A 12,816-nucleotide genomic window follows, 5' to 3' on the forward strand; every position below is an offset into this window, starting at 1 on the left:
TGACCCCAGTTCCCAGGCAGAGTTGGCAGAAGCCATTTGAGTAAGGAAATCAATGTCCTTCCATCCCCATGGACTCCCTGCCCATTGCCTGCTTGTGAACCCCTGCAAACTCCAAGCACTCCCCTGGGGTCCCTACACCCAGGGCCACATTTTTCCAAGCCTTTCTCCAAGCACATGTGTCAGCAGCAGAGATGCAAAGATAGGGAAAAAAAAAAATTGTGAGTATCCATCTGTTTGCAGATCATTCATTCTCCCTGGGGAGCCCCAGAGCATTTTCATCTGCTTTTTGCTAAGTTTAGGTTGGGGAGGCTTTTGGGTGCAGGGTGGTCAGGGAAAGGAAAAATCACTGCAGGCTTTAGCAGATCACTGGGGAGGGATTTGGGCAGGCAACAGGAAAGATCTGTCCATGGCTGGGAGGCATCCAGTCAGGATAGAAACAATCCTGGCTCCTGAACACTGTTATGAAAGTAAGAATAGATGTTTACTTGCAGGAAAGCGAAGAACGGAAAAACTTATCAACACCATTGTTTGCCACAAATAATTTCACCTTCTCTAGTCTTATGGTGTATTCAAAAAAACCCTGCTTGCTCTTCTTTAACATCACATACCAGCAACTGCAGAAGACCTACACAGCCAGGCTCATCCTGGGGGCTTGGGTTGGACCCACCCCATGGCAAAACCAGTATCCCATCACCTTTGCATTGCTTTCTTGCCCCCAGTGCCTTGTGTCCAAGACAGCCTGACCTGAGCCCCTCTTTTAGACCTGATCCCTGTCTCTGTGGCTACATTCACACAGCTCACAGCTCTTTAATTACCCTTCATAAAACTTAGTGAAACAAGCAGAAGCTCAGCCAAGGAACCCATGCTGACTACAGCATGGTTTGCCCCAGGTGCCCCGTTGGCATCATCCTGGGTTTGGGGGTTCATGGCCAGGCTTAGGCAATGTTAGAGTGGTGAGGGACTGAAAACCTCAAAAAAATTCTGCTCTTTTGGCATACGGTGTGGTCTGTCCCTGCTCCCTTGGCTGCTGCTCCCAGGGAACGGTCCTTCCTGGTCTGATTCATGGTCCCCTGGTTTTTCATTGGGACCTTGCAGAGGGTGCCTACCTTGCCAGCCGTGACCCAGCACTGCTTCCATCCTCCCCTGGCAGCTCCCCACAACCCAAGTTTCCCTGGAAAACACAAACCTGTCTGAAGCTCAGCATCCTGGCCCATGTCCGGCCAAGGCCAAGGCCACAGGATCCCAGCACCACCTTCTGGCAACGCATTGCCATGCACAACCCTCACCCCGGCTCTGGCCAGAAATCCTCCAGTGAGTCCTGGGGACCACCCAGAAAGAGAAACCGGGGGGCTCCATGGACCCCAGCCTTTCTCCTGTCTGTCCAAGCCTGAGTATTTTCTGATCTCCCCAGCATCACAGCTGGCCCCAGAGTAGCTGCAGGACCAGGACCCCCAGTTACATCCTCTGGCGAGGGGCAGCTGCCTGCTGAGGGGGTGAATAGCGGCGCGGCTCGCCCAGAGAGGCGACCGAATTTAATTCGAGATGAATGGGCACCTCCTGGCCGCCCATGACATTTTCATTGCAGGCTAACAAGGGGAGAAAAATCCAATTAGGTGACAAAGGGGGTCCCTAATCGGCCATGCAGCCTGACGTGGGGCGGGTGGAATGGCACGGCATCCTGCGGCAAAGCAGGGACAGACCATGGGAAAGCAAGAAAAGCCTCCAAAAGTCCTCTTATTGCAAAGACCAAATTGCAGGATGGCCAGGCTGCTGAAGTGCACTTAAAAGATATAGTTACAAAGCCTCCAGTGTCTCCCAGGTCACTGAATTAAAGGTAAAGTGGCACAAAGTGATACAGACAGGGCAGGGACATCTCCCAGGTGCAGACTTCGAAGGCAGTGAGGAGAAATAAGCCAAGAGCATTCTACTTCTGAAAGAAAATATTAATAAATTTTGTCAGACTTCTTATGGGTCATCTACTGACCATCACGTCTTCAACAGAACCTGGTTCTAGAAGCAGGTGAGGATGAAGCACATCGGGATTTATGAACAGAGGAGATTTTTCAAACCACAAAAAACTCTGGCTAAACTTGGCCAAAAGTTTTTCCAGCAACAGGTATCGTTTCACAGTTATAACACATGCAGCCAGCCATATCATCTATCCCCAATTTTAGTGCCTACAGAAGTGTGGGGATTTATGGTGGGACACCCCTGCAGGTGCAAAACCCCCTCCTACCCAAACACAGAGACCCTGGGGCATCACAGAATGCAGGGAGGGCATAGCAGCACACTGGGAAAGGCAAGTGGGGGCACATACAGCTAACAGCTGGGTTTTAAAGGAAGGGTGATAAATGGGAATGCTGTGCTCCCTCGGGAATTATTAATGGCAGGGGAGGCTGAAACCTTGGCTTTGCCCCAGGAGACAGGCTGCACAGTGAAAGCTGATGGGCAGGGGGAGCAGATGGCCGGGGAAGGCCAGGGGTCTGGCTGAGAGCAGGGGGTCCCTGCTTGCACAGCACAGGGGCAGGGTACAGTGGATGCTTGTCCCATGGGACACAGCTGGGCAAAGTAGGGGAAAGGACACATACACACACCCCCAGTGTCCTCTCCTTCCTGGAGCCTCTCAGGTGGCTCCAGCCGCAGCTCCAGGTGGCCACCGCTGAGTATTGACCCAGTGCTATCTCAGCTCCCACCTTATCAGGGCAAGGGCCAGCTCCAGTCACCAGCACCTGCCCCATCAATCTTCCCCCTGTCCTGTGGGTGCGAGGTCTTGGTGGATGAAACAACCTGCCCAGGGAGGGAGCGGGAGGGCCAGGGTTGCTGGTGCCCAGGGATGATGGATTGGTACCTGGGAGGTGACAGGGAGAGGGTTTTCCTTTTTCTCTGTAGCTCCTGCCGTGGCCCTGGCCCTGGGTAGTGGAACATGGGGAGGTGGGTGCCTTCATACGTGGACTATATTGGTGGCAGCTTTTTCCCACTGAAATTTGGTCACTTGGGGACTTGGGGATGTAATGCCCTGTGGATGAGAGAAAAGAAGGTATATTTGCATTCACAAGGTGGGGAGGGAGGAGGGTATAATTCCCCTACAATTACTAGCTGAAATAACAAGCTGAGCCTCACTGATGAGACCACAATTCACCCACACTCACCAGGGGGAAGATGGAGATGTGATTCCTCATGCCAGGGCCCATTCCAGGCAGAGCTGCATGAAGTCCAGGCAAAAAAATCATGCCTGAGGCCCTGGGAAAATGAGGTAAAGCCTCACAGCTCAGGCTGAAACGAAAACAAAAGGCAGCAATTCTTCATGGCTGCAGCTGCACAACTAGCTGCAAGGGTTAAAGGCAATCAGAAATGTCTGTGGGGACCATTAAGCACAAAAACCTGTGTGTGTCCCCCAGGAAGGGAAGCTCCATGCTCTGACCAGGGCAGAAGCCCTATCAGTGGTGTGAGTGACTGAGGGGGTCCCAGGTGCCTCATCCCCAGCACCTTGCTCTTTCCTATGCCCCAGGGAACACTGCACAGAGCTGTAGAGAGGCCAGCAAGTGCCCGGTGGAAAAACTCACACCTACTGTTTGCCCTGGCATGGGTTTCCTAAACCAGGGAGGAAGGATGACCCCATCAAAGCCATTACCAACTTTTGCCATAAAACCCATACAAGGACACTGTGTGTCCAGGAATAAAGAAAGATGCCTTGGGCTCGAAGACAGCTTGTCTAGCACCCAGACAGCCACTAGCACCCAGAGCCATCCCACCTCCTGCCCTCCCCATCAGGGCTGTGCAGACAGGATGGAGTTCTCCCCTTCCTTACACAAACTTAGGATCTCCTTTCAGCTATTTTTTTTTTTTAAAAAAAAAAAAAAAAAAAAAAAAAAAAAAAAAAAAAAAAAAAAAAAAAAAGGGCATTGCTGCTTTAAAGAGCTTCCCAGACTTGCCTTTGTGACCGGAGGAGAGGGTGGGGTGGTGGTGGAGGTGGGGACCCAGAAGAATGAAATAAAGAGAAGTACAACAAAAAGAAGTTAAAAGTGTGAGTGACAAGTTTTCGGCAACAGGCTTCAGCCCCTGTGGGGTCGTTTGGGCGAAGAATGGCAACAAATGAACAAATGAGCTGGATTTTCATGCTTGGTGGACAGTGAATGAATAAGCATCTTTTAAAACCCTATCAGGAACTCTTTGGATTGTCATTATAGCTGGGAGGAGGGGAGGAAAGGCAGACTTTTGAGGGCTGACCATGTGAAAGAATCCTGATTCTTCGCCTTTTCTCTGGCTGTGAGCACAGCTACACCTAAACGTGAAGGCAGTGTGGGAGGACAAGCTTTCAGTCACAGTGGAACCATCCTGGCCATGGAGCACCTCTGGGGGACACCAGGGCACCCTAATGGGTGCTAGACAAGGAAAGAGGATCTGCTCTGCTTGCAGAAGTCCCCCACTGATTCCCAGTGGTGTGGAAGGGACAGGCAGTAGCTGGAAGTCCCAGCTGCCTCCTCTACCAGGAAATCCAACTGCAGTGTCAGAGGCAAACAATGTGAGAGGGCAGGAGGCAATGCACTTAAAGCCGTATTTAGAGTGGAGAGTAGAGGCCTGAGGTCAAAGAAATTGCCCTGGGATTATGGGAATCACCTTCCTTTTCTCGACAGCCTTCAGACACGGGGGAGCTGGCCAGGGGCAAGGAGGAGGGGGATGAGTCTGTCACTGAGGAAAGGACCCCAGTGTTTCTCCTTCCCTGGCCCTGGCAATGAGCCTGTCCCCTCTGAGCCACGCAAATAATTTGCAGACTCGTTTTCAGCACTGTGTTATCCTCAATGTCCCAGTTTACCCTTGATCAGAACAGAGCACTGGTGAGGCAGGAGACGATGCTTTGGAGGCAGTTTGCTGAATATCCCTACAGAGAGAGTTCAGTAGTATAACAGAGCCACAGAGGAACAGAAAGGTTCAAGAGGAAACAGGTTTAAAGCCTCCTTGTATTTGTAATAGAGGATTGTATCACATATTCAAACCTCTTCTTGTCTAAATAGAAAGAGACCTAAAACTGAGTGTTGGGTCCTGAAAACATCAGCTGGTAGCGAGATCTCCCTGGCTGCAATAATAAATGTTGAGCTGGCCGCACATGGGATTTCAGCAACTAAACCTGGCAGCACCCAAGCTAACTATGTTTTCAACCCATTGCCTGCAAGTATGTGAGGGTACAAGGCTGTGCCTCTGAAATGGTCGTGGTCCCAGCAGCCACCTGTTTCTTCCACATCAAAAAGTCCAGAGGCCATTACTGCAGCAGCGGTTATAAAGGCCAAGCACTGGCGCTGGGACAACCCCGTCAAGAGAAATGAGACCATCATGCACTAAACAGAGAAAAGATAAATGGAAAAGGAGTCTTTCAGTCTTCATTATCAAGTTTCCATGGGTTTGCCAAAACCATAGCAACCAGTTCAAGCAATGATTAACCTAATAATGTGGAGGCAAAGAAAAAAAAAAGCATTCAAGCTGCTAAAGAAGTCACTAGTTCTCCAGAGGTAGTAAATCCGCCCGCCCCCCACCCCCTACTCCCGCCCCCCTTCAGCATCCAGCCCCACTGCTGGAAGACCAGAAGCATCCTAAGCCTCCAGAGAAAAGAATGTATAACACAGCAAAACCCACTACAGTGAGCACTTTCTGAAAATACTGCTGTACAGACTTCTTTTGGGACTTCTGTAATACCTGCTCCTCACAGGACTCTCAGGCTTTTCTTGCTCCTTTTCTTGCTCTTATAGACTTTGATCTCCCTTTTGCAATTTTTTTGCAACAATGCTACTTTTGCAGTCTAAGCGAGTGTGCTGTTACTCTCCTCCTCCCAGAGCACACACAGATATCTAGGGCAAGGTGTTACCTCCCGTAGGGAGATATCAGAGTAGAGCTGGGCTACAGGGAAAACATTAAATGTTTTTATCACCCAAATAATCAATGTGTTTTGCCTGTGGCCACACACAGAGGCCTTGGAGCACTTTGCAGACTCTTAGAGTATGAAAACAATACACAGTTCAGCCAGAAAGGGGGAAAGGGGGGGGAATACTATTAGGTCTTTCATTCTGCCTATCTGATCTACGATGCAGATAGATCACGTTCAGGACTATAACAGTGCACACAGAGATAGGCACACACTGCCTTTTCCTAGTGCTCAACCTTGCCCCATGGCCCATGTTTCTCCAGCAATGTGAGCACTGCTTCCCAAAGCAATGAATAGATGAAGTAGTGGAGCACTGCATGGATGAATGGGTCCCAGGAGGCAGCAGATCTCCGAAAATGCTCAAGTAGAAAGCAAGCGAGGCCTGCTCGCCTAGCTTTCCAGCACTGGCTCCATGGTGCCCTCCATCCTTCTCCCAGGTGCCTGTATGAGGCGGTTCATTCCCTAAGGCTGGGTCAAGTGCTCAAGAACAGATTCAAAATCCACCAAGCCCCCTGTATTTTCTGAGCTGCAAACCGCCTGGCTAACAGCGGGGCCGAGCTGGCCTCGCCCCTCACGGCAGTGCTGGGCGATGATGCCCGCAGCACATCTGAACGCTCAAGCGCTCCACATCTGCCCTGCACCTGGGCTGAGCTCAGCAAGCCCGAAGAGACACACACCAGGTGGGGGTCCGCACCAGGGGGACAGCCCATAACCCCCTGCCCAGCCCGGCCCCCGAAGGCTGAGCCCTGGTGAGAGGGGGAGTCAGCAGAGCACGGAGCCCGGAGGCGGGGGAAGCACCGCGCCGCGCCCGCGGCCCAGTGTCCGCCTTCAGCACCATGGACAGAGGCCTCCGCTGCGCCAGTGCGGGTCGCCGCCGCGCACCCTCCGCGCATCCTCCGCGCACCCACAGACCCCACGCTGGTGGGTGTCCCTCACCCCAGCCTTCCCCCGAAGCCTCCTGGGGAACGGTAACAGCGCGGGGGTGGAGGGGGATGCCCTCATCCCACCCCCGCGTCAGGTCGGGCGGTGGGACAAGGCCCCCGGGATCCCGTACCCGGTTACGTTTTACTCTTGCCTCTTGTGTTTTTGTGCGGGTATCGGGACTTGTTGAGGTGTTTGTGCATGTGTCTTTGTTTCCAGTAACTAAATTTCTTTTGTTCTACAAATTGCCACAATAGCGTCTCTATACCGCGGGCAAACGGGCGCAGCGGAGAACAATTAGCATCACAATGGGCTTTTGGCCTCGCGGGCAGCTTTGTCTAGCGACTGCTGCCCCGCTGGGGGAGGCAGCGCCGAGAGGGGAGGCGGCCCAGCCGTAAATCTACCAGATACAAATGGAGTCCCTGGGAGGAGAGGGCCGGGAAGGGCTTGTGGGATTCATGCGGCTTCTCTTCTGCCGCCGTGGTAGGAGAGGTGTTGCTTTACTCACGTCCTGCGTTTTTAACCGGACTGACGCTCTCTCACCCCCCTTCCTATCTCCCGTTGCCCTCCGAGCCCCCGGTCTGCCCAGCCTAAACCGTCGCCCGGGGGGAGGATGCGGTCAACGCTGCCCCAGCAACCCGCACCTTGGCCGGTACCTGGAGTGCTGTGCCCGGAGGACATCCTCAAAATGCCCCTTGGGATGAGCCGGGAGCTGAAAATCTGCCTGCAACCCGGAGCACCTTGCCGTGACGCGGTTTTCGGAGCGGGGTTGCTGCCCGGCGGGACGGGGTATCCCACAGACCGGCCAAAGCCCTACAGGAAAAGGGCATCTGAAAAGAGAAGCCGACGTAAATGCGTGCATGGGCGCCGAGGGGCACACAGCGCCTTGCGCGCAGGACTACGCTGCACCGCTCTCCATCGCCTCTCCTCCCCGCGCAGGGGAGCACCTCAGCACCGGGCACACCGCCCGCGGCCCTGCGCAAGTCCCCATAGGGCCGGCGCTGCCCTCCCGGCTGGGCCCGATTTTGAAAACCCTCGGTGGGAAAAGGACGGCGTTGCACAGGTCTTATCGCGACACGCTTTATTCTCCTCTTCTTCTTCTCAAAAAAAAAAAAATCCAAAATACAGCCGCGGCTCCCCTCCCCGGTACAAACAGCCGGATCATCGCTGCCAAAAATACTCTTATGTACAAAATATATATTTGTTACGAAATATAATCAATAAATACCGATAGCGACAAATTAATATAATTTACCGTTTCCGAGTACAAAACCGTGATTTGTTTTTGCCCGCCCGCTCCCGCTGCGCTTCAGCCAAGCGGGACGGGGCGGAAAGGAGGAGGCGGGGGGGGGGACAGCGGGGGGCCCGGCGCGCAGCGCGAGGAGCCCCCCTCCGCCCCGCCGGCTATCTGAGGGTCAAAAGCGGGGGGAAAGCAGCCGGGGGGCTGGCTTAGAGGAAGGCGGGGAAGGCTGCGGGGCCGCAGAGCAGGGCAGGGGGCGGCGGGGCCGCGGGGCAGGGAGAGTCCCAGGGCCCGGGGGATGAGGCGGCTGCGGTGGGAGGTGGCGGCGGTGGGGGTGCTTCGGGCAGGCCCTGCTCGGCCAGGAGGAGGCTCTGGGTGAGCGCCCAGATGTAGTTGTGGGCGAAGCGAAGCGTCTCGATTTTGGTGAGCTTGGCGTCGTCGGGGAAGGTGGGCAGGACGCTGCGGAGCGCGTCCAGGGCGGAGTTGAGGTGGTGCATGCGGTTCCTCTCTCGGTCGTTAGCCTTCATCCGCCGGCTCCTTTTCTGCTTGCTGAGCAGCCCCTCGTTCCGCGCTTTGCCGCGGCCCCGCCGCGCTTTCCCCTTCCTGCGGGCAGAAGCCTCCCGAGGGGCCAAGGTGGTGCGGGCCGGCGAGGCGACTCGGCTGCCTGCGGAATCTCCGCCGCCCGCGGAGGGAGAGTCCTCGGCGCCGCCGAAATAGGGCTGCCTTTCGGCCGGCGACCGGTCGCTCTGTGGGGCCATCGTGCAAAGCCAAGCCTGTGTTAGCCGGCGGGAAGCGGCCCGGGGGACCCCTCTCCCCCGTGGCCGTACCTGCTGAGTCTCGAGCGAGGCTGCAGGGCAGGAGAGCGGCTCTCGGTCCGCGCCCCCCGCCACTCCCCCCTTCCCGCTTTCCCTCGAGTGCTGGCAGGAAAAGTTGGGCGGCTGGCACACGACTGCCGTTAAGCCCCATATATATAGGGACGGCAGACAATGGGGATTTCCCGGCCGGGCGGCGTGTGCGCCCCCACCCCACCCACCCTTGCACCCACCCCTTGGCACGCTTTTTATCTTTTTAGCCCGGCGGGAGCGTGCCGGGCTCGGCATCTCGCGGCGCCCTTGCCCCGCCACTCTTGCCCCGCCACGCCAGACCCCGCCGGGACCCCCGGCCCCCGCCCGCCCCCTCTCCCCCTCGATGAGACCCCCGGGCCGAGCCGCCGACCCTAAGCCCGGGGGGCTGCACCGCGGGCGGGGCTCACGCCCACGCCAGAGTTACGCGGAAGGCTGTGGCTGGGGCGGGCAGCCCCGGCGGCGAATCGGTATTCCGAGGACCCCGCTGCGCAGAGAACCTCGGGGCGCACGACCGGGACAGGCGGGGTCCCCTGCACTGTCAGCCCTGGGGGATTCCCCGTCCCCTCTCCGATTCCCCTCGGCAGAGCCACAACCACCTGCCTCCGCCCCGGCGATGCGTTGCGCTCCCAGGACCCCCGCTCCACGCCAGGGGGAGGAGACCGAGGGAACCCCGCCGCGGACCCTTTCTGGCCCCCTTAGCGCCAGGGACATCCCCGCGACCGTGGGGCACTGACTGGCGGAGGTGCGAGCGCTGTTCTGCGGGCGATGAGCACTGGCACCGAGGTGGGCGAGGGACACGTCGTTCTCTTGCCCCACCGCGCTGTCTTTGCTCCCCCCGAGGAAACGGGGTCTGGATCCTTCGGGGAAAGGGCTGTCCCGCAACCCCCGGCCACCCTCCGCCCCGCCAGGGAAGTGCTGGGCCCAGGAAGGGCTGCTTCGCCGCCGGGTCTCGGTGCGCAAAACGTGCCAGGGACTTTTGCGCACCGGTTGCGGAGGGCGGCGGGGAGCGGGCCGAGCCCCGGGCACCTTCCCCAGGGGGAGGGCGGAGGGCCGGGGGCGGCGGGACAGGGTTCCCCCCTGCACGGCCCGGTACCCCCGGGGTGCGGACAGGACAGCCGAGAGGGAGCAGCCCCCGCGGGACGGGAGCCCCCCGCTCCTTCTCCAAAGCGTCGCGGCGGATGCCGGCCGGGGGACGCAGGCACCAGGAGCTTCCGGCCCAGCCCAGCCGGGCTGTGTCGCGGCGGGGGCAGTTCCCCTGGGCCCGTTCCGGTCCCCGGCCCCGCGGTGCGGCCGCTGGCAGTGCAGTGCGGGGCGATGCGTGGCGGTGCGCGGTGCCTCTCCAGCAGCGCGGCGCTGCGGGCCGGCAGCGCGGCTCGGAGGGCGGGGGAGCGGGGCCGGGGGGGGCCGGCCAGCGCGGCGGCTCCGGCGCCCCTTCTCGAGGGGCGGCTCGGAGGGCAGGAGAGGATGAATAGGAAGGCCCCGCCGGGGTTGGTTGTTGGTTTTTTTTTTCTTTTTTCTTTTTTGTGCCTGTGCAATTGGATGACAAAAAAATCTGGCGAGCGAGTTTCCAAGCCTCAGACTGCCCACTTCAAACGTCCTTCAAACAAAAGCTGAAGAGGAAAAGAAAGCCCCACCTGGTACCGCTGTTTGCTAAAATAATAATAAATAGATTTCGTTTAATAAATAATTACAAGAGATTGTAAAGTGGAGTGCTTTGGGAAGCATTAATCATGGGGCTGGGGGCAGACATCACCTGCTGGCAAACAAGACAACTTTATTGTTAAATCACCTTCCCACTGCCACTTTCTGATAACTCTCCCGTTGCTGCAAAGCCCGGCCTGGTATATTTACTCATAGTTAGCATAACAAGCACCATATTTCCACAAACGTGATAAAAATCTCCAGGGGCACCGCGGCGGGCTCCCGCTCACACCTGGCCGGGCCGGCCCGGCCCGGAGCTGGCACCCAACGGTCCTTCCAGGAGGGGCCCTTCTGCCGTTTACATTGGCCTAGTTTATGCTGCTTTATAACAGGTTTACTGCAATCCCTATCTCCCGGCCCTATTTGTCTTATTTTATTGAAAACATATGGTAACCAGCCGGGCCCCGGCGCATCTCTCGCTTGCCAGGCGTCGGGGGCCGTTTTGCGAGCCGGGGCTCGGTCGCAGCCCGCCTGCCCGCCGAGGGCTATTTGCTCGGCAGATGAGGGCAGGGCAGATAAGGCCAGACCCGCTCCCGACCCCTCTCCCCCAGGACAGCGGGTCCCCCGGCTGCTCCGAGCCCTCCGACCGCCACGGGGCCGCCGGTGCGCGCCCGCGCCTTCTCCTCCTCCCTGAGGGGTGGCAGTGGAAGCGGGGGGCGCACAGCGGTGGCACCTGAGGCGGGGCCACCCCTTCTTCCTTCCCACCCTCCTTCCTTCTCCCACTCCCTCCCGGCCGGGGCTGCTCAGGAGGTACCGTGATTTTGCGGTGCCATATGTCGAGCGGCTCGGCGGAGCGCAGCCCTTCAGAGCCGGAGCAGCTGCTGCTCCAGCCCTACCTTAGCCGGCGCATAATACCTGGGAACCGCAGACTCCCCCCGTCTCCCATTCCCCCCCACACACACTTCGGGAGGGCAGCACGGCTGGGCCGGCTCCGTGCCTCTGTTTTTGTGACTTCATTGTGGCGCCCAACAGATGCACGCCGGCCCCTCCTGCCCCTCGCCCCGGTGCGAGCGCGCTGCTCGGGACACAAGGAGCACAGATGCCAGGCGCAAGGTGCACCAGATGCCCCCCTTTGTGAATTCAAACAATATTTCTCCCTTCATCCCCACACTCCCCCCCTGCCTCTTCCAACAAGAGGGAGAAGAGAAGGGGAGCAAAAAGGAAAATATTTAAAAACAAACAAACAAACACAAAACTGTAGGATAAGAAAGGAGAGCCCCGGGAGCGCATCAGCTGGAGCCGCTCGATGGGGCGCACGGCTGGGGACAGCGAGCAGGGGCCCAGGGAGAAAGAAGCCTTCCCGGGAAATCATTAATTAACCGGCGAGCACTGATCAAGCTGGCCCCGGGGTCGGGAACGAGCTGAGTGGCAAAGGGGAGAGGACGGCAAAGGGAAAAGGACGGCAAAGCCCATTTCGCCGCTGTAAATCCTCCCGCCTGTGATCCCTGCCTTCTGTGCATGAGAGCAACTGGTGCGTGCGCCGAGGGCTTGGCAAGCAACAGCTCTCCCCGAGCTAGGCCAGGGCTACTGGAAAGGATGTGCCCCCTTTTGGGTGTCCCACCCCGCAGTGGCAAAGTGAGTTCTCCTCCAAGCAGAAGAGTCTGTACAAGGAGCAACACCTCTCTAAGGTTAGAGTGCCATGCATAGCACTGCCACAAATCCCACCAGCTGCAAATACCAACCCCTTCATGACCACCCGGCAGCCCTCGTCCCCGCTGCACTGCAGAAATCTGCTTCAGAGGTCTGATCCATGCCGGAGCTAACGGGTTTTGCTCTAACCCCACCTGGAGCTGTGCTCCGCACCACCGACGCTCTGACTTACAAGGGCGGAGGCTACTCAAGGGCAGAAATAACCCAAGGGAGCCCTGGGGTAAGGGATGCTGTCACTGCACCAGGAGTGGAGAAGCCCTGTTACTGCACGAGGAAAGAAAACCCAAGTATGCACTGTGCAGTCCTGCTCTACAATAAATCTCTACCCTGTGCTTATGTTCCCTTAAAAACACAGCCTGACAGGAGACAGCTCTGTAAGTCTGCAAGATCAGTCAGCTGTCTGACACTGGAACACATTTTGGGTCAGAATGCAAGAATCCCAAGCATAGCAACAGCCTGTACTATCTCTGGATAGGAGAGAGGAAAGGAAAAGAACACCCGTGGAAAATAAAGACAAGTGAAAACCACCAAGTACAAAAGAGTCA

General features: G+C 57.2%; 1 protein-coding gene across 1 annotated transcript; it reads right to left on the reverse strand.

The window, feature by feature from the left end:
- Positions 1-8,168: 8,168 nt before the first annotated feature.
- Positions 8,169-8,977, reverse strand: NEUROG3 (neurogenin 3). The gene has a single exon (XM_071748161.1). The coding sequence runs from the start codon at positions 8,831-8,833 to the stop codon at positions 8,285-8,287; it is 549 nt and encodes a 182-aa protein (XP_071604262.1). The 5' UTR covers positions 8,834-8,977; the 3' UTR covers positions 8,169-8,284.
- Between the last annotated feature and the right edge of the window lie 3,839 nt (positions 8,978-12,816).

This window comes from Heliangelus exortis, chromosome 7 (assembly GCF_036169615.1).
Source record: "Heliangelus exortis chromosome 7, bHelExo1.hap1, whole genome shotgun sequence".
Taxonomy (NCBI): domain Eukaryota; kingdom Metazoa; phylum Chordata; class Aves; order Apodiformes; family Trochilidae; genus Heliangelus; species Heliangelus exortis.

What these genes read in the sequence shown, in the direction of transcription:
- NEUROG3 (XM_071748161.1), bottom strand. Translation starts at nt 8,833, where the DNA reads ATGGCCCCACAGAGCGACCGGTCGCCGGCCGAAAGGCAGCCCTATTTC.